The sequence below is a fragment of the Solanum lycopersicum genome, chromosome 4 (genome assembly GCF_036512215.1).
Source record: "Solanum lycopersicum chromosome 4, SLM_r2.1".
NCBI classification, from domain to species: Eukaryota; Viridiplantae; Streptophyta; class Magnoliopsida; order Solanales; family Solanaceae; genus Solanum; species Solanum lycopersicum.
The window spans coordinates 51,292,363-51,314,273 of record NC_090803.1 but is presented as its reverse complement, the minus strand read 5'-3'; the positions used below and the strand labels follow the sequence as shown (position 1 = coordinate 51,314,273).

The 21,911-nt window shown below is 34.7% G+C and overlaps 1 protein-coding gene and 1 pseudogene across 3 annotated transcripts; one reads left to right on the top strand and one right to left on the bottom strand.

The window, feature by feature from the left end:
• Positions 1–545: 545 nt before the first annotated feature.
• Positions 546–18,603, bottom strand: LOC101264617 (uncharacterized). 3 transcript variants are annotated; one of them, XM_010321503.3, is made up of 9 exons: positions 17,556–18,603; positions 10,563–10,654; positions 9,668–10,368; positions 6,921–6,991; positions 5,423–5,512; positions 5,106–5,297; positions 4,898–4,996; positions 2,205–2,343; positions 546–1,217 (listed from the first exon to the last, which is right to left on the bottom strand). In XM_010321503.3, the coding sequence occupies exons 1-9, from the start codon at positions 17,925–17,927 to the stop codon at positions 1,039–1,041; spliced, it is 1,935 nt and encodes a 644-aa protein (XP_010319805.1). In that variant the 5' UTR covers positions 17,928–18,603; the 3' UTR covers positions 546–1,038. The 3 variants fall into 3 exon arrangements, with proteins under 3 accessions (XP_010319805.1, XP_004237486.1, XP_069153276.1); XM_004237438.4 differs by having other exon boundaries at positions 6,921–7,042; positions 17,556–18,326; XM_069297175.1 differs by having other exon boundaries at positions 6,921–7,039; positions 17,556–18,326.
• LOC138347826 (small ribosomal subunit protein uS3x-like) lies at positions 10,949–12,662 on the top strand (annotated as a pseudogene).
• Positions 18,604–21,911: the final 3,308 nt, after the last annotated feature.

The following is a 21,911-nucleotide window of genomic DNA, read 5'->3' as shown; positions in this document are numbered from 1 at the left end:
GAATGATGGTCATTTCTAATTATACAGTGTCTGGTATGAGTCAGATTATTTCAAGTTGGCTGTGATTTCTTCTCTGTGAGTCTCAATCCATACATCTAATATGCTCGAAAAGCACTAGAAGTCGATATAATTAATATTAATTTCGAGAAAATCATAATAAAAAATAATTATTTGACTCTCCAAACAGTAACAATCTTCACATAAAGAAGTGAAAACTAAGTAATCTTAATCTTGCTTTGTAACTGGCTACTACCGCACAATGTGCCCTTGCTTGGTGGGTCATTAGTAATCAGATTTAAGAAGAGGGATGAATTTCGACTTTGCTTTGAGTCAATAGGCTACTAAAACGATCGCTAAAGTCATTCACTTAATTCTCGCGGTAGTTCTGCTACCAATGGATCAAGATATGATGCCTACCTATCATGCCGAAAGTGCTGGTGGTGGACATGCCTAGGATGCCCTGGCTCTAATCACCATGTGCGCACACATTCTCCCTCTTGAAAAAACAAAATGAGAAAATTGCAAGTAGTTGAAGAGAAACAGAATAAGGAATACCAAAATACATTTCTGCAGAACTGTCTTGGGTAGATTTATATGGTTTAATAATTACTGTATCCAATGCACACTAATATCACAATCGAATTTCCTTAAATCATTGTCCTAATCCTACATAATGTACATTCAAATGTTTAACTCATTAAGGAACACAATCCTGCTCCCAAAAGAATACTCCACACTAAAATTATACAACAAACAGAAGACATCGGCTTCAGCCACTCCAACAATCATCAGGTGATAATGCATCTGAATACACAATGTACAGCACAGAGGACAGTACTTCATCACCTTGGCAGTGTTGCATTCAGTACTTGTTCTACTAACAAAGTACTACTGCAACTCCACAGAAACCAAAAGTCCCAACATCTGCACCAGAGCTCTCAGAACATTCAAGAGAATAGAATTTTGAATGTTCAGATAAGTAGCAGCCATTTTCTTGCTTTTGTTCATCCACACACCTACAACCTTAATTGAGCATAATCATTCTCTAGTAATAATATCGCCATTATCAGCTGCTAAAGTTGACTCCTTGATGGCTAATGAATGAAGCATCGATTGGGCAGCAATCAACTTTTCCCTGAGCATCATATTATATTCATAGAGGTTTTGGAGATCTTTCTGGAGATTGGTCATACTTACATGATCAGCAGCCTGCAATTCTGCAGAACAGAAGCAGCGACATCAATTTAGGCAAACACCTCACCACTCTTTCTCAAGAAGATTAAAGGGGTAATGCAAAGAGAGATGCTTCTAAGGGACATGTATGGAAGCCTTATAAATACTTCATTAGTTCATATGGTGTAGTAGATAATATGACATCTCAATAAATAAAGTTCAAAACAAATATGCTGAAGTTCCATCATCAAAAAGTTTCAGTAATCAGAAACAGTCTCCAATTACATTTACTACAGCTCTGCTTTGGTTTTTTAAAATAGAACTACCCACATGTAGCACAGCTGTTTGCTCAACTGGAAAGTTATAAAACCGGAAAGGATAGCTTATTGACATAAAGTTTGTTGACACTCTAAGCTATGATCTCCCAATTAGCTTAATAGCAAAACTAAACACCCAAACCTAGACAACTATCAAGCTCCCTAATTCACTATTTTACCTATCGCCTATCACTCCTTTCACAATCGATATAGCCTGAAACCTCAGAGGTGCTGAGATCTATAAGGCCACCACCACAAAAAGAAACATCGGCAAAGCATATCCTTGCGGAAGTTTACTACACAACGCCACATTTTGGAACCATAATCCTAGAAACAGGGTCCATAAAAAATTATGAACAAGAAAATGGTTTAATTATCTAATACCAAGAAGAAACGAGTCACCAACATAATTGGGGTTTCTCATCTTCAAATACGTTGTCATAATCAAAGAGATCAATATCATCCATAGTGGGCTCTCATAAACGTGACCTGTAATTTCTTATACTTGACACAGAGCATTTAACCCAAAAAGGTTGACCAAATCTATAATGATCTTTGATAAGATGGGCAATTTGAATAAACTTAAATAGGGCTGAAGCATAACATGAAAGAGCAGCTTAAAATTGGACATCATGAAATCTAAACAGTTGGCTTGTTAGTTGGCATGGAAGATGGAGAACATAATAAACACTAATCTCGTAACTCTAGACTTACTTAAAAGGGGCGGAGGCGGAACAGTTATGTCATTAGCTGCAGGAAAAGCTGGAGCCTGAAGAGCATTCTCTACATCTGGAGCAACTATGTCTTCAGGATTTCTACCTTTTGTGTTTGGAGGTACAGCATTTTCTTGGAACTGAAGTCACATAAAAATAAAGTAAGTCTAACAGCTTTCTACGGACAAAGCAAAAGTGAAATTACCAGTTCATTGGGAAGATAAACAAAGTGGACATGAAAACCAAGTCATATTAGCATAATTACGCTTTGTATAAGAGAAAAGATTAAAACTGAGCATAAGAGCAGAATATGAAAAAAGAACGGTATATTGTTAAGTAGAGGAAGAACTAACAACAAAAGCAGGAAATATCTCAACATACAAGTGGCCTATAAAAAGATCTAAAACCATGAGGCAACATTTGAAATATGAAAAAACTACATGTTAAATCACTAAATTCACAAAAATAGAACACCATTTAGAGGTATCTTGTCCATATTTTACTGTACCGGGACTATGACTTCCCTTTCCTCTTCAACTCCCAAAAGGCTTCTACAAGTCCAATGTTATCACTCCTTAGTTATCCATTAGTTACAAGTTACAAAGTAATTTCTTTTTAGTAGAAGTTACTTTTCTGTAATAGTACATTTATTTTCATGTAATAGTGCAGTTTATATTCCAGTTCAAGTTAGGTAGTCAGTCATGTCCGAGTTTCTAGGGGGTAGTTATTTTATAAGTGTTGTATTTAAACTATCTGTATCTTAGGAAATGGAAGCAGAAAATTACTAAGTCTTTGAGTACTTCAAACTCAAGAAATTGCAGGTTTTCTCTAACGAACCAGCGCCAAAACATTCGATTTCACACTACAGTGCCCCATAACCAGATCCATATCAGGGGACTATAACAACTTGGTATCAGAGATGGGTGTTAAAGGAGATCAAATTCAACATCAACTGGCACAATTGGTGAACTTATTTCAAGAATAACGTGCAGCCAATATAGCGAGGCACGAAGCAATAAATGCTCGCTTAGATGCACTCAACGGATCTAGCGAATTCGAAGGTTGATGCTGAATCAACGAGACATACCAGTCAGAATCGGGGTTGGAAGGTTAAAAGTGGAGTGGCAGGAGGGTTATAATCAGATGCAAAAATCAGATGCAGGAGGAAGTTCAATCATTCCTAGGTATACACAGTTGGATTTTCAACGATTTACTGGACAAAAGGACCCCTTTGGGATGGCTGAACAGATGTGACCACTTCTTTCGACACCAACAGACTCCAGATGAAGAAAAAGTCGGACTTGCTTCTTTTCATTTGGAGGGGAATGCACAACTTTGGTTTCTTCACTTAGAGACAGATATGCCTGAACCGTCTTGGGATGAATTTAAACGTTATTGTAATCTTCATTTCGGGCCACCAACCAGAAGTCAGAAATTGGGAGAATTGGCTAAGTTATGCCAAATCGATTCTGTGGCAAATTACCAAGGAAAGTTTAAGCAGTTAGTTTCGCGGGCTGGTACACACAATCGCAAAAAAATTGAACTTTATATCAGTTGTCTTGCTGATTATATAGAAATTGAGGTTGAGTTGCATAATCTCCCAGATTTGGCTACAACGATGAGTTTATCCCAACTTTATGAACGCAAGGAACAATCCGTTTATTCGCAATCGTTAGATGCTTGCAAATCCAAGACGGCAAATTTCTCACCGCAACAACATGCCAGATTTGTGAAGAAACTAACCAGATCTGAAATGGAGGAAAGGCGACTTAAGGAACTTTGTTCCAATTGTGATGAACCATTCACCCGAGATCATCAATGCAAGAAATTATTCTGGATTGACTTTATAGATGATGAGGAAGAGTTTGCTGGAAAGGAAGGAAATACTAATTTCCGCACTTAGCGCTTGAGGACAAGCGGGATTTGAAGGAGGAGAGTAATGTTATCACTCCTTAGTTATCCAATAGTTACAGCAGCAATTTCTTTTTAGTGGTAGTTATTTTACTGCAATAGTACAGTTATTTTCATGTAATTGTGCAGTTCTACATTCTAGTTAAGTTAGGAAGTCATGTCCTAGTTTCTATGGGTAGTTATTTTTTAAGTGTTGTATTTAAACTATCTTTGTGTCTTAGGAAATGGAAGCAGAAAATTACCAAGTCTTTAAGTACTTCAAACTCAAGAGATTGCAGGTTCTCTCTAATGAACCAACGCCATAGGTCGTAGGAAGAAAACATTCGGTTTCACACCACAGAACCCTATAACCAGATCCATATCAGAGAGGATTATAACACCCCACCCCCATCCCCCAAAAAAAAGTAAACTACCTACTAATAGGTAGTTCCCAATCGAAGCAAAGATATTTTGGAAGTTCTAAAAAGTAAAGCATTCATTTCTGATACGTCTTATATAACAGCAAAAATCATGAAACCGGGGAAAGTAGTTGTGACACCCTTGGTCTTTTCCAAACATCAAAACAAGAAAGGGGTATTGTTAAAAAAGAAGAGCTAAATCATCCATGTACACCATTTAGATATCTGTTTTGCTATATTGGGTTAAGTCCGAATCATGGTAAAAGAGAGGGCATAATGGGACCAATCATGAGGTTAATGGGATCCGTTGAGACAGTAGCCAAAATATAAATATTATTTAAGCAAATTCAAGAAACAAAAATATCAGAGAGAAATAGCAACTGACTCTTTTTTCCTTCAGATGTGTATTCTTTTGGAGATCTGTTGCAGATACAGGCAAAATATATGTCGCACTTTGAGTATCAATCTTCTCTGGAATGGCCCTCTGGGGAAGGCAAACAAAACTTCAAAAGTTAACGATCTCCATGAAATTTGTAAATAAGTAGTAGATGTAAGCATACTGATATAAAGGAATTGATGCCGCAAGGCTGCACCTTCTCACTAGGTAAGCCAACTTTTCTGCTAAAACTGATAGTATCTAATCTGCTAGACCCTTTTCCTCTAACTGAAGAGCTCTTTTTTTGGAGTGATTCCATCTTGACGCCTGTGCAACAACCATCATTTCTCATGTCATACTCCTCTTCCAATTGGTTAGGAGCGTACGTGTACATCACATATTTCCTCAACTATCAGAAAAATAAAGTGGAAGCAAGGGATAAGGAAGTTAGACAGGGTAGCTGAATTGGCAAAGCTAACTTAAAAAGATTGTGTTAAGCAAGACAACACGTGATTTTTTTGTCCATAAACTCACTTTATCCCAGCGGTCTTGAGCTTTTCGGCGACTTCTAACCTTTCGCATCACACTATCCTCATTGCGCAATTTCTTTATCCTATATTCACACTGTAACATAGGAATATCGACAAAAATAAGAAAGTATAGACATAAGGATCTATCACTCTAAATTTTCCATGAAAAGAAGTAAACACTCTAAATTTACTTCATACATTTTTACAATTTCAAGTATCTTCAGAGTCCCTTTCTTCCATCACTACTAAGTTCAGACACCAGATCAATCTTAATGTCTGACCCACATTCCAATCTAGAGGTAAATAACTATGTACATCGGAACAAAATTTCTTAATCTTGAACGTTTTGGTTGATAGGAGTAGAAATGATACACAAAAAATCAAGTGTCAGATAAAAAACTTTGCCCAACTTTGTTTTTCTTTTCTTATTTGATGCTTCATAAAGAAATTAGCACTGAGCAGATTTGAGAGGTATCTCAAAAGACAAAAATTAGCACTGAGCAGATTTGAGAGGTATCTCAAAAGACAAACTTTCCTCCACAAACATAGAAAACTGAATGGAAACTGTCAAGAAATCAAGCTCCAGTAAGTTTCTGCAACTAGTAGCTGTAAAATGCAAATCCTACCAACTCACATAAAAGCAGAAACCGTAAGAGATCCATGTCCAAGATTTAACCAGCGGACATGCCTAACTCGAGAAGCCCCATGCATTACTATCAGTACCTAAACTACAAACAACTATTGTTACAGCAAATTTCAACAGAAAAATTGTCATTGAAGTCTCCTTTTGGTTAACGCATTGTTCTCAACCACACAACTATGTTACACGGATACTTCATTTGCCTGACTACTGTGCCAAACGGGTGTGACATGAGTATGGGTGCTTTATGCAGATTATTCATAATATACTAAGAATTGACAAAAAAAAATGCACTTTACAGGGTAGTAAACATACACCCGGTACAGGATGCACAACGTAAACAAGTCCATGTAACAACAACTGAACAACATACCCAATGAAATCCACCAAGTGGGGTCTGAGGAGGGTAGAGTGTACGCATACCTTACCACTACCTCATGGAGGTAGAGAGGTTATTCGCGTAAGACCCTCAGCTCAAGTGCACCAAACACAAATAAAAGAAGAAGAAAACAATGAAGAAAAGCATAGCAGCTAATAAGAAACATGGTGTAAAGTCTAGAAACACGGTGTAAAGTCTACCGGAAAGAACAAAATAGTGTGACAATTGAAACACAATAAACAACATATGTCCAGAACAACAAGAGTACGACTAGTATTACGACAGGCACTAACAAGCCTAAACCTCCGCAAGGCAAGACAACAGTGTACCCCTCTAACCTTATACCCTAATACGCAATCCCAACTCCTTCCTATCTAGAGTCATGTTCTCAGTAAGATGAAGTTATGCAGTGTAACATAGATTACAAATGAAAATCCATAAAATACGGTAGTAGCAACAAAAAGAATGAAAAAATGAATGTACCTGCACCAAAATGTAGAAGAAGAGGCCAATACTAACGCAATAAAGGCCACCAACATCTGCAAGGAAGCTTACTGCACTCTTGGGAGAGGAAGATATCATCAAAACATTGCCCAAAAAAACTTCTGAAATGAAACAAACCACTTATAACACTAAATAGACACCAGATTTCTGAAGCACAGGTATACATCAGACTTCTTTTCTTACTCTCTGAATCTCGATTTATTCGATGCACTTCTCTTTTAGTCTATCCCAAAAAGAATGATATCTTTCTATGTTTAGAAACACAATTTAACTGTAAGCATCCCAATCCGCCCTTATCTCCTTATAGCCACATAAACTATATATGGCTAATTTTTGACACACAGATCAAAAGTCAGTCTTTTTTATTAAACTCTGTCCAGTCAACATGCATCATATAAATTGGGGAGTATAATATTGGTGTGGTCCAGCGTCATATCCTAGACAACAGTTAAAATATGAAATGAAGCATCAGACTAGCAAGTTCAATACTCTTTTTAACAAGTTAAGCCTGCAAATCTACAGTGCAATAAGGGTGTGTTTGGATTGGGTTTTTTAAGTAGCTAAAAGCCATGAGTTGGAAACACCCAACTTCTGGCTTTTTTTGTACTTTCTCAGCCTAAGGGCCTGTTTGATTGGCTTTTGGCTTATGACTTATAAGCCAAAAGCATAAGTTAGGATTTCTGACTTGTGGCTTTTGGCTTATTTTTGTAAATTTGGCTTTAAAATAAGTGCCTATAAGCACTTTTTAACTTTAGCAAACACTTCAAAACTGCTTAAAGCTATTTTGGCTTAAAAGCACCTAAAATAAGTCAATCCAAACAGGCACTAAAACAAAGTGCTTAAAAGTACTTTTGTATTTCCCAAACACCTCGAAAAATACAAAAAAGCTTAAAAGCCAAAGGTACTTAAAACAAGCCAATCCAAACACTCACTAGTCTTCATCTGATTACCCTATCGTTTTCCCCTTTATTTTTTCAGATAAGGTAAACGTTCCCATTTGATTATCCTATCATTTCCCCACCTTCACTATTTTTGCATCCACACTAAAAGCTTAAATTCCTCTTAAGCTTGAAGCACATAAAACTATACCAAATAGAAAAAAATGATTCCATAGACGCACCAGTGAGAAGGTGCTATAGAGGTTGGTTATAGAGGGTACGAGGAGAGGCAAAGGTAGGACGAAGAAGTATTGGGGAGAGGTGACAAGACAGGATATGACATAGCTTCAGATTACCGAGGAAATAACCCCAGAGAGGAGGCTGTGGAGGAATCATATTAGGGTAGAAGGGTGTGTAGTGTTGTCTTTCTTAAGGTGGCTTGTGTTTGCAATGGTTTTAGTTGTATTGTTATAGTTCTACTTTGTTTTTTTAAGTTTATCATAATTCATTATTGTTTATTAATAACAATCTACCCTAGTATATTGTTTATGGCATTTCAATTATCACATGATTTAATTGTTGTTTTGACTACTTTTGCACTGTTTCTTGTTTCAAAAATCTCTTCATTGTCTTCTTCTTTATACCGGGATTGTTGCACTCGAGCCAAGGCTCTTTTGGAAACAGCCTCTCTACCTCCATGAGGTAGTGGTAAGGTCTACATACATTCTACCCTCCCCAAACCTCACTTGTGGGATTTCACCGTGCAAATGTCATTGCTACATAGCAGTGTAGGGCCTTAAGTGGAATATTGTTTTATTTGCCTCACTGATTCTACAGACACGTTGCTCAGTGAACTTATAATGTTTTGAAAGAGCACTGCTTCCAGCAAACATCAAGGCATGGTACTCATATTGTCCTCGGGGGCTTTCCCCTAAAGGAACTTGAACCTTGTTATTTTTCTACAATGACATACCCAGTGGCATTTAACAGGTTGCACAATCTTATTTATGCACTCTGTATTAGCCAGAGAAACTAAAGTTCTCATGAATCACGTAGAAAACAAATGCTAGGGGACAACTTTGGCATTTAAAAAATTGGCATAGAATCTGAACCAATCAGCTAGGACTATGACAAGAGAGTGAACATCTCTGTGGGTGCTGCAGAACACCACATACCTAGTTCCGCATAAGATGCGCATATAGAATAAATTTAGATATCAACAACTAACTGAGTTCCAGAACTTCCCTCCTCTCCCCCACCGCTTTCTCCCCAAAGTTGAAAACATGAGGGCAAAGAGAAGCAAGGGGAATGAGGAAATTCAGGAAAATACATATCTATCATCTTATAAAGCACAATACTTCTGAAGGCTCTCACCTAGATCTTCTTCTTTTTTTTTTCTTTTGAAAGGTAACAAAACTTTCGCCTATATCAGTTTTCAAGACAAACAACAAACTTAAAAAGGAATTGATCAGTTCATACGCAAAAATGTAGAAAATGAGTTACAAAAGAAGAGCTGTTAGATTCGGTATATATGAATTTTGGGAACATGTAGGAGATCTCCTCAGAATGACAAGACATCATTAACATATTTCATGGTACAGTCATAAACTCATAATTTCTTACTGAATTTGCTATTTACCAAAAAGATGAAACAAGATTATCTCTTGCAGAAGTATGATTGGAAAGATATTTGCAAACTTCATAGCTGAAGGTGTTTATACAATACATGCATTATTCTAGGTCTAAGTATATGATAGAATGAAAGTTTAAAAGTCATAAGGTTTGAACACTAACCATAGAAGACAACAAAGAGTAGAAAATGTGCTGAGAGATGAAGATGTTACTCACCAGGTCCCATAACATTTTGATCCTTTATCTCAACAATATATGAAGATAGGAAATTGATGTACAATGTCGTGTTGATTAGACCATCGTTGGGGCGTTCGAGTGATGCTTGGAGTTGACTTACCTCATCAAAAGAGGAACCTGGGAGAAACTCATGAAGTAGTGGTTGGATGAGCTTCAGGTCATTCAAATTATGGTACAATCTCGGAAAAAAATTGAACTTCAATATATTTGGTGTCAGCCCTCTAAATGTAACTGGTTTGTCGTCAAAATTGCTTCCATTTCTCAGTGTCCCACTGACCAAGCTAACATGTTTCCTGTTTTTAGGATCTGTTGCTGTTAGATTGAACTGAAATCCAGCAGCTGCTGCAGGACTATTTGGGAGATCAACAAATTGCCATGAAATATAGGCATTGTCCCGGCTAAGTGGACATCTGCTGCACTTGAGCATAATGGTCGGTCCCTTAGTTGTGTTTATACAGGAATAGTTGGCAAATGTTGAAAGAGGAGCAAATCGATAGTCAATCAACCCTGGATTCCCAGTTACGACTGTTCCAAGACCACGTAAGTGTAGGCAGCTCATACTTGAGATTGTAGTGATATTAAACTCCAAATCGTTTATAAAAGCAGCTAAATCAGGTGCATTTGTTGCTCTCACATTGTGCATCTCAATAGCTCGCTTCGCTATTATATGGTATAGCAAACTGTGGAAGCATATATAAAGAGTCAATTATAGATGGAATAGAAGGTAAAGAAAAAAAGAACAGCGGAAGAAAATACTATTCAGAAGAAAAACAGGCTGATTTTCTTTTTTATTTTTAGATAAGAACAGGCCAGATACTTGGAAGAAATAGTGGAACACTAGAAATTAAAGAGAGAAAAAACATCATGTACTCACGCAGCAAAAAGACCAATAAAAAGTATCCAGCTAGCTATTGAAAAAGTTCCACCAAGCTCTGTTTTCCGCTTCATGACTACCTTCTGGTCATCCTACATGAAAATGGTGCACATAATAACAAAAATCTAAAGAATGCCAAGAGGTGTATTCAAGAATTTACAAACAGAAGTAAGCTTTTACAGAATCACAGAAACACAGAAAACTGCTAAAACCAAAAAAATCAACTGGTGGTACAACAAGATGACCACATCACAAGTAGGCTCAGTGATGCTTGATTTGCCATACTGCATATGAGACGATAAGCAGAATAAAGGCCACTATTCAACAACTAAGATATATAATCTATGAAGTACATGTTAAATTTGAGCTGCCTCTTAGTACTGGATATGGTATCAATTATCAAATATGATGCACCTACCAGGGCATACACAGAAATTTTCAGAAGCCGACAGACATTTCAAAAGTGAACAAACTATCGTAATGAAATCACTTTTAAGAAAAAAAATTCAGAGTATATTAATAAAATTTAATTCAAGTACATTATCACAACTCACATCGACAAAATTTCACTTTTTGAAATGTATTTATCATAGGTGAAAACCGTCTTTCTGTTAAACTGTTTTTTGGTATTTACACAAAGAGAACTTCAGGTTCAGTGGTTTAGATTATACTCACCTAGCAAGAAGTCATGGGTTTGAATCCATGTGCTTTATTTTTCTAATAAGAAGTCAACAACTTAAGTACACTTTTTTTTAACAATAGATCGTGGTTGAGGCTCGATCTGCCAACCTGAACGAGGATAACAAAGCACTAGACCAGAACTGAGACAGTCTAACTGTCAAGTGGTGTCATTTTATTTACCTATATATGTTTTTATATTATTTATATGTGGAATAGTAAAAACAATTCGAGGGACACCGCTTGTTATAAGGTAAATCCACCCCTAAGAACATGTGATCTTCAGTAAGTACACAGAAATTTCCTATTATTTTTCTGGATGATCATATCTCTAAATCTAGAATTCAAGTATCCTACAAGTGTAGACATGCAGGGAAAATATTGATACTTTTGGGGTCAGAATGCGATTTTAAAAGAACACATGTGGTTATTCTAATAACTAAAGAAATATAAAAACTTAAACAAAGAGAATTTAGGGGTTGGATTGGATGCAAGAGACTCTTATCTTTGCTTCTTTTTTTTCCCTTCTTTTTCCCTTCTGAAATCAGTAAAGTAAATTTTACATCAGTCCCTACCAAGTAGGTAATAAAAGCTTAGAAGTGAACATGACTCCTAAAATGATTAATAGTCTAATAAGTCTAGGTGGTCTCTACACCACTAACAATGTAATGAGAGCTTAAAAAGTGAACATGACTCCTAAAATCATAAGGAATCTACTAAGCCTAGGTGGTCTCTACACCATTAACAATGTAATGACAGAATCAAAAGTCAACATAACTACAAACATCCAAAGAGAGCAAACAGAGCTACTCAAATGAGCAAAAAGAAGACGTTCGTGGCAGATGGTGTGTTTTTCGAGGAGCTAAATTAAGTGTTAACACGTGAGTTAGCAGAAGATGGATATTCTGGAGTGGAGGTTAGAATCACTCCTATGAGGACTGAGGTCATCGTCAGAGCCGCTCATACTCGGATTACAAGTGAGAAGGGGAGGAGGATCAGGGAGGGAACTGACATCAGTTGTCCAAAAGAAATCTAATTCTGAAGAAAACACTACAGAGCTGTATGCAATACGAGCTCCTATGTGGTCTTGCCGTCTGAGTGCATGTATTGTGTTCTGTGATTTATCATGGATAGTGGAGCCAAGGAAAGTGGGGTGATTGATTCATGATTGTCAGTGGAAAATTGAGAACTCCGTGTGCAACTTCATGAAGTTCAAAGATGGTTACATGATTTCTTCGGGTCAACCTGTGAATGTGTATACTGATTCTGCAGCAAGAAATGTTCTCTTAAGAAAGGGTCAGGGTGTACTTGGCATCAAGATCGAGAAACTGTGCTTGATTGGGATCCAAAAGAACGCAAAGTCCAACAACACCTCTTCCAGATCTTGTCACAATCCATTCTCCCAAGGAAGAAGACGGGTGAGGTTCCAGTTGAATGAAGTAGGTTTAGAACCATGAGGTCTCAAATTAAAATTCTAATGGGGGGGAGGGGGAAACACAGGATGATTTCTTCCTATCTATCCAAGCCCAGGTGAATAGAGTTGGCGGGTACATGTACTAGTGAGAGGTAGCAAATATCAATAGGATTAGTCGAGGTGCACGTAAGATGACCCAAATACCACAGTTATCAAAAAAAATCTGCATATTATATTTTGTTAAAGTCGAGTGTTAGTTTTTCTTTGTCGGCGACGGGTACTATAGGGACACATAAGAAGAAACTTTGTGTTAAAGTGAAAACCTTCCTACCGCCTCAGATAAAAATTTTATTCTATCAACAATGAACATGACTCCTAAATGATAAGGATTCTAATATGTCTATGGTTTCTATATCATTAACAATGTTTCTCTGCGAAGAACCATTCCAAAATTAAGAGGAAAATAAGAGGAGGGAGTCTTCTTCGTCTCACTTGAGCAAGAAGAGAGAGAAGCATCAGCAAGTGGAGGAGGAGGAGGCTCAATTTCACAAACCTGGGTTCTTTATGAATGTGTCTGTTCTAATCTTTGCATTAAATACTTATTCATGCTTCTTACAACAGTCTTTAGAATTTAGATCACAAATCCTTACTGAAAACTGGAAGACATTTTTTTGTATCCCGTTCGTATTGCATCCCAGTTCCCATTTTCTTTATTCTTTTTTTGGGGTGGTAACAATGGTGTCTATTGCATACCCTTATTGTTTAAATCATCTTCAAATTATACCCGTACTGCACACACATTGTGGTTCATAGGTCGACAATACCTAGACTTACAGCACCAATTCATTGGATACTTGTCTTTCTCACATACGACTTGAGCTATTAAATTTTAAGTATCATTCAGATGAAGTTCCAAATCTACTACAGAATGCAAACATCATGCAAAAGAGAACTTGTTTTTTGGTAAGGTAATTTGTTAATATATTAGTACCTACTGGGATACAAAAGTTAATGAAGAGAAGTTCCCTGTCACAATTGCAACTTCAGCAAACATCATGCAAAAGAGAAATGGCTGTGCAAGAACGAAATTGACCCAGAAGTCGATAAAACCCTTCATTCAACTAAACAGACTGCTAGTGTTAGAAAACCTGGAATTAAATGGTTAGAAAAAGAAGAAACAAGGTAACCATGAAAGAAAAAAGAGAGGAGGTTAGAGGATCGAGTTGTACTCAAGACCCTACACTAACTCAATTTATGATGCATTGGTTATTTGTCAATATAATTGAAGTATGAACTCCTTTTGTGAGAATCAATGACACTAAAGACTGGCATAGAAAACTATTCTTATTTAGTCAGATAAAAAGACTATTTTGATAGGAAACGTTTAGGAGACTAGAGAATGAGATGTCCTTATATATACACAAATGAGGGAAGGGATCTGAATCAGGCCTTGCACTACTGACTACTCTAAGACTCAAATCCGACATGTATTAACCCTGCAGAAACTGAATTGAAGGTTTAATAATCCACACTACTACTACTGCATACTGCAGCTCACCAAAACTGAAGTACCAACTTTGAAGTAATAAATACAGCCAGTTCGCATAGTACCATTTTGAAGCATAGCTTAAGCAACTAAAATGACTTAAATTGACCATTACCATCGCCCAGAAGTGTACCACCATCACTCTAAAAACTGGCAAAAAGAAATACCCCGACTTAGTCTATTCCTAATAAACTACTTCTCATAATTAGTTCAGGAAAATGTTATCCATATTCAGTGCTGGTGCAAAGTGGCCTCCAGTCCTGGAGTTATGATCCAGTTATCCATGTACTTTCATTCGCCTATTAGAGGCACTTTTGAGTTCTTCTCATTTTGCACCCTTAATGCATGCACCATTTTTCATTTTGCACCCATCCTCTTTTAATTTTCCTTATTTTGTGCACCATTTTTAATTTATATGCTCCTTTGTTTATTAAGATGTGCCCCTAAATATGCATCATACCATTTGCACCCTATCCCTCACAAACTTATTAAACATTTCATTTTATGAATGTGTAGGTTGGAATAGTAAACATCAAGGGCTCTGTGACACTGAAACAATATACACTTATCTATTTTCTCCATACAACATCTCCAACTCCTTATTATCCAAATACATGCATTTCAATACTTAGTGGAGGATTGTGCTAAAAACTTCATCTTCAAAGGATTGCTTAAATATCTAGGTTGGGTCAGTTATATGATCCTAACTATCTATAACTCTCCATCTAAACGTGTCTTAATCAAATGTTAAGAAATTGGATTCTCAATCTAGAGATTGCTTAAATGGCAAAATGAAGTACCTTTGATTAAAAGGACCTTTATCAATTTTGACAGAGGTAAAAACTTTCTCTATGACTGGGAAAACCAAATGTCATTTTCAAGTGAGAATACGGCGGTAATTGAGACAACTAATGAAGTAAGTGAGTGGAATATGAAAAGTAGTGGGAAAATTAGAGTTGTTGGACGTCTGTTTTACATGAAAAAGGAATTATAAATGCTGTAGAAAGATAATATGGAGATGAAACATATATTTTTGCAGTACCCAGTACAAATAATAAAATAGCAATGCACATCTTAGGGGGTAAATAATGAAAATAACAAAGGATAGAATGTTAAACAAAAAGTGGTGTATACATAAAGAGACAAATTGTGAAAAACAAAGGATACAGTGCAAAACTTAAGATGATGCATACATTAAGGATGCAAAATGCAAACAACACAGAACTTCTTAGTGACAAGATTGGAACTGAAATCTAATGGCTTCAGGATGAGATAATAGATCCTAGTTTAATATGTCAAAGCATATTGAAGTATGAGCTCCTTACCAATAGCAAAACAAGACTGGAAACATAGATCTTTCCTAAGAAATAACCTTAGATTAAAATGAATTATCGCTGTAAGCTCTCTCCAAAAAAGAAAACTCAAGGGAAAGCTAGAACGGGATAGCAGATAAACATGACCTTTCCACAGTTAATTCCCTTTCTTTACTTTGATAGGTGATACTACAAATGAGCATCCCAGGAGAACGCAACTGATATTCAAGCACTCAATCAAGTGTCTTGAGAGAATGGAAGAGGTAATTCTCAAACTAAATGGCTCAAGGAAATTTTCCACAGCTCTGGTTACTACTCCTGGATATTAACTGGTGGTACTATTTCAGCTCTTGACTATAAGATCATCAATTCCATAATTAATATCAAAATAGTAGAACACCTCAAGAAAATTCTATACAGAATAACTTCAATACATCACCTAGAGAAAGCAGCAAATAGCATTTGAAATCAATCATTACAAGCCTAAAAATGGGTATGCTAAATGATTTGAATTAAAAATAAATAGAAGAAAGACTCATCATACTTATACTTCTGCATCAACCCTTTTATTTTTTTACAGTTCTATTTGATAAGCAAGCAGGGCTTCATTGAAGAAAACCAACATTAAGAAGCTTTTTAAAATATTGATTCTTGCCCTTTTTTATGATCTCCACCTCCTTTTTATTAACTCAAGTTTGTGTCATACCTTAGAGGCAGCTATAGCAAGAGATTTATGATGATTTTCCGTCTCTTTTTGTTTTTTCTTTTTTCAAGTTTTAATTATGGATAGGAAGGCAATCTGAACTTAATTCCCCTTTCTTTTTAAGATCTCATTAGTGTTTGGAAGTGAAAATATCTTACTTAGGCTACTGGGTGCTAAGGATAACTTTGGCTTGTGCCATCTTGCACTTTCTCCATTTATCATATTCCCAGTTTTCCTTTCAGTTCCAGGGAACATAAGCAAAATATGCAACATAATTCTTGCAACTAAGAACTACGTAACTATTATAGAAAATCATTTTGTGTCACACTCAACAAACCAACCACATCATCCCTGATAGTCCCTCAAATCACTGATTCACCTCCAGACTTTGATTGCTTTCACAAATTTCTGAGAACCACCAATTGGAGATCACATTGAAAAAGCAATCACGCACAATATAATATATGACAGTTAAAACTCATTATTGAAGCAACAAGAAGATAGCATTTATGACACCAGAACTGAAAGGTGAGTTCATTCAACAAGAATATATCCTTCTTCTTGCTTGGTCTTAAATCTAAATCAAGGTCCTATTTGTTTTAATTGGGGATTCCTTAACTTGGCTTCAACGGATAACTATGCCCTCCAACTTTGAGTGTGCACAAGTAGGCACTTTAAACTTGTATAAAATTGAACAAGTAAACACACGTATCCTACATGGCATAATACATGTAGGATGCCACATAGGACACAAAATTGCCATGTGGGTGCCACGTAGGACGAATATGTCTATTTGTTCAATTTTATAAAAACTTAAGTCTACTTGTGCACACCCAAAGTTAAGGATCATAGTTGTTAGCTAACACCAAGTTACGGGTCATTTCATGTATTATGCCTTTAAATTGATGTTGACAAATTAGAGTTAGGCAAGGTATAAATTATAAAAAACAAAGAGAGTTCTTCCTATAAACCTATTTTTGTAGGTCTTCTTTTGAATCTTCATATCCACTCAACATAAACCATACCAGAGAACTGTACATGCTCAAAACCTGCTAATAACCCAAAGTATATGTTCCTTCTTTTCCAAAACTGGTTGTCACATATGGCTTCCCAAAATTCAAAACATTCCATAAATTTTCCGCAACTTTTAGTAAATTCAGTTAGCAAAATCAAAACTTAAGTTTCAAATCTATGTCCAACTAGCTATGTTAAAAACCCCAATTAACTTTCAGTACAAATTATGCCTCACAAATCTACTAATCATGAAATAATAAGTAAAATTAACCATAAAATTCCATCCTAAAAACAAAAGTAACAAAGAAAGAGATAGAAATCATACAAGCCAGTGCCGAGATGCAAAGCAGATATCAAGTCGACTAATCCACCATCGGATCTTAAACCAAATAGAACGGCCATCACCAAGCGGAGCACACCGAGCAAAAAAACAGAAACAAAGCCAAGAAAGCAACATAATAAGAGTAGCTTCAAGAAAGACAGCTTGCGATTGAGTTAACCTCCTAATTGAATCAAAATCGAAAAGGGCACCACTTCCAGGAAACGATAAAGATCTATAATCAACCCCAGAATCACTTTCCACAGGACCCCATTCATCAAACAAGTAACATATTCTACTTGTGAAGTTAAACAAGTAACCAGGGTTGCACTCGCATTGTGTAGCATTGTAGCGAAAGGAGTTGCTGGGACATTGCATTTTCTTCTTCGCATCAAAGTGAAGAAAATGGAGAGGAGAAGTAAAGAATATATGTATGGTGGGCGACAAAAGAGAGAGAAGTCAGAACAAATGTGACGAACAATGCTAAAGAAGAAAAAGTGCAAAATCAATACGCGGTAGCTGCCTTATTTGGTTTAAAGAAAAGTCCAAATCCAATTTTCTTGCAAATTCCTAACTTGGTTTCAAAGATTATTCAATCCTTCATCAAACCCTCATATTTCTAAGGAAATTGCAAGGAAAGACATCGGAAGTCGTGGAGAAAGAATTTTCACTGAGATATTCAAAAAGAAATTAATGATTTCTAAGTTGAATCAGATATGAATAAGTTGAATTAGATATAAATAATTAGATAAAATTTAAATTTATCTCAGCATGAACAACAAAAGAGAGGAAGTTAACAAATCATATAGTTACACAATAGATAGAATGTATTGTAATTAAGGATTTAAAATATGAAAATCTCAATCAAGTTTTCAAACGAAATGATAACATAGAAGCTACATTTATTTAGAAAATATTAATAATTAAAATTACAAATATATATATATATGTATGTTAATTTTCAATAAAGGGGTTTCCCTCGACTCCATATAGCTTCGTCCCTGAGCATGATCTGTAATATAATGTATAAGTTATTTTAATCAATAAATAGTTTGAATATAATTTATTTTTTATCTTATCTTATACATGTAAATTTTTCTATAACCGTCATTTGTTATAATAGCATTTCACAACAATGGTCTACTTTTTTTAAAATATTTTTCATGTTATATTTTATTTCTCTATAACAATTAACAACATTCCACTTATAATAACAAAGACATTTCTTAGAGTTATACATTTTTTATAAAATTACTCTTCTATAATAGTCATATTCACGTATTGTGTAACAATATATTATAACAAATATATTATGTTATAATAAAATGTTAAAATATTTATGATATTCATCATTAATATCATGCACATTGTAAATTCTAAATACAGACATCTATTATTATTTAAATCATTTTGATATTGATTATTAATGCCTAAATATAAATTCAAACATTGATCTAGTGATTTTTCTTTAAAAATCTCAAAACTCAATTATTGGTCCTTAAAAAATGAAGAAGACAAGGTGGGTCTTCTTGATTTGGTGTTATTAGATTAAATTGGTAATTGGGATTGATTGTATTCGTGTTAAGAAGCTTTATTTTAAATTTGAGATTAGTTGGGGCTTATTTGCAATGATTTGATCTAAATTCAAAAAGTAAATTCAAAAAATACCTTATTAGACAATACACAAATCAAATGTCAACCCGGTAGGATTAAATCTGGCCTAAATTTACTTGTGGGCCTAATTTATTTGTGACACAAGTAATACAATAAATAGTATTTAATGAAGAAAAGATCTTGTTTGCACATCAGTTACTTGATGGATGTAACAGATTAAGTTATTATTAGTCCTCCCTCCACTCATTAGGGTTAGCACATATTCTTTACATTAATTTCATCGCTGATAATTGTGGTAACGTAAGGATTGGACAAAGAGGTAGAAATTAATTTATGACTAACGCTTCCACTATTCTCTGTAATAATATCTTCCGGATCAGGTATGTGCTTTTAATGATTCCTATCTAAGATTATCGTATTCAAGATCCTGATATCTATTAAAATATTTAATCTTACATATGACATCCGAGCCTAGATTGTTTGAATGGATAATCTTTGTATATTTGTTGCAATTAATTCAAATAAGGAAAAAAATTAGTCACAGAATCAACCTACTATTTGTTACATTGTCCAAACATCCCATTAGATGTAACTTTGTAATACAATAATTAAAGGTTTATAATTAACACAACTTTGACCAGAAGAAAAGAAATACAACACAATTAAGTTTTTACATTGTCCTTGTCCATAAGGTACAATACAATGCTGCTTAATTAAGCCTAGTTAGTGTAGAGCAGTTTATAACCCTAATTTCTTTTTAGTCAATACTGGGTTTGATTAATTTAAAACTATAAAATATTTTATATATTTGGTCAAAGTTCATGTACCATGCAATTTTGGTCGTTTAATAAATATATTGTGACTACCAATCTATAATTTGACCAATTAAATTATGTTTAAATTTCTCATTGAATTTTTTTAGCGTATGTGTTTGACTTCTTAAGGTGTTTTAACTCTTCAATTAATCTTTCCATACTGTAATAATTAGCCTTGTTTTAAATTGTCCAATAAATTACGAGTAACTTTTAGGTTTAGCAAATATAAAAATAATATTTGTAAGCTATAGTTATAGTTTGTATAATTGCACTCTCTCATTTGTATAAATCGTTGGCAGTCTCTCAATTCAATTTTTATGTGTTTGTATAACTGCATAAAATTTGAATTTATATACAATTGAATCAAAATAAAACATTTGTATATATATATATACTGCTTTTGCTCTCGCTTTATACAAATACAAACACATTTTATACATTTGTGTTTGTTAAAGTGAAAGAGGCAAAAGAGATACTGGAGAGCGAGAAATGGAGAGTGGCGAGCGAAAAATCTTGGAAGAGAGGCGAACCACAAATGTTTGCTACGTGTTACAATTAAATCATACTGTAGTTATAGCATTTAATTTGAATTAATATTTTGCTATTTTATATACAATTTTTCTATAAATTAAAGCGATCATTTTGCTAAGTAATAAATAATATGTATGTACTTACTGCAATATAGGTTGTTAGTCACCAAAGTAGTCAGACTAGAGAAATTAACGTCTACACATATAATATTTATGATCACTCGATGCATGTACTATGTTTCTATGATTTTGTAGTCACCAAATGGGTCAAACTAAAACGTATAAAATTATTCACATGCACAAAAATTTATGATGTTATGTGCATTTGTATTTATATAGCTTTTTAGTCACCCAAAGTGGTTAAACTAGTATGGTTAAAAAAAATATGCATTCATAAAATTGTATTTATCTATAATAGTTAATTAAATGTATATGTTGAATAATAAATAGATAAATTGACTTTCACTATTGCTAGAACTTAAGAATTTAACCAGAGGTGAATATATCATTCTGCGAATAGTAAAAATTATGAGGTAAATTAATATTTTTAGTCAAACATATATTGTATACTTAAAGATGTAACATATGTTTCATTAAAATTATTTAAATACCTATTAAACATAAATTTGACATTTGAATTATGATGATATGTCGTAGTATCTATCCAAAGGAAAATTATGATATATTTTTATTGCTTTACTGAATTCACATTATTTTCTAATTTGTGAGCATGTATATATATTTTGCAATTATTCATCTTCATATGCATACTTCATATGTTAAGTGCTCAATGAATTGAACTTCTTTGAATAGCATAAACAAGTCCAGTTTCACTTAGGTGTGATGGATCTTGACTTGGCTCTGCTGAATGACAAGCATATCGTCATTACTAATAAGAGTGGTGAGAATGAGAAATCTTTTCATAAATCATGTAAGGGCTCTAACATATTGAGTCTTATATTTATGCGAATGACTATTACTAACAACATTAAAAGTACTATTCCATAAAGAGAAAGTGTCAGGAATCACCTTAAATTTGTGGAAAAACATTTTCGTTTTGTTGATAAATCTTTCGCTAGTACACTAATGGGTGAACTCATGCCTATGAAATTTGATGGGTCGCGTCGTATGTAAAATCATATCATCGAGATTACCAACATTGCAGCAAGACTTCTGGCCTTGAGAATGATAGTGGATGACATCTTCTTGTTCATTTTATTCTGAACTCGTTGCCTCTTGAGTATGTATCATTCCAAATTAACTATGAACTATTAAAAATAAGTGGAATGTTAGTAAATTTTCAATATGCTTACAAGACTTAAGAAACAAGGAGGTCATTTCAGTAACTTCATTAGTCAAGGCTACTAGAGTTCGAGTTTCAAGTGGTATGTCTATTACCCTTT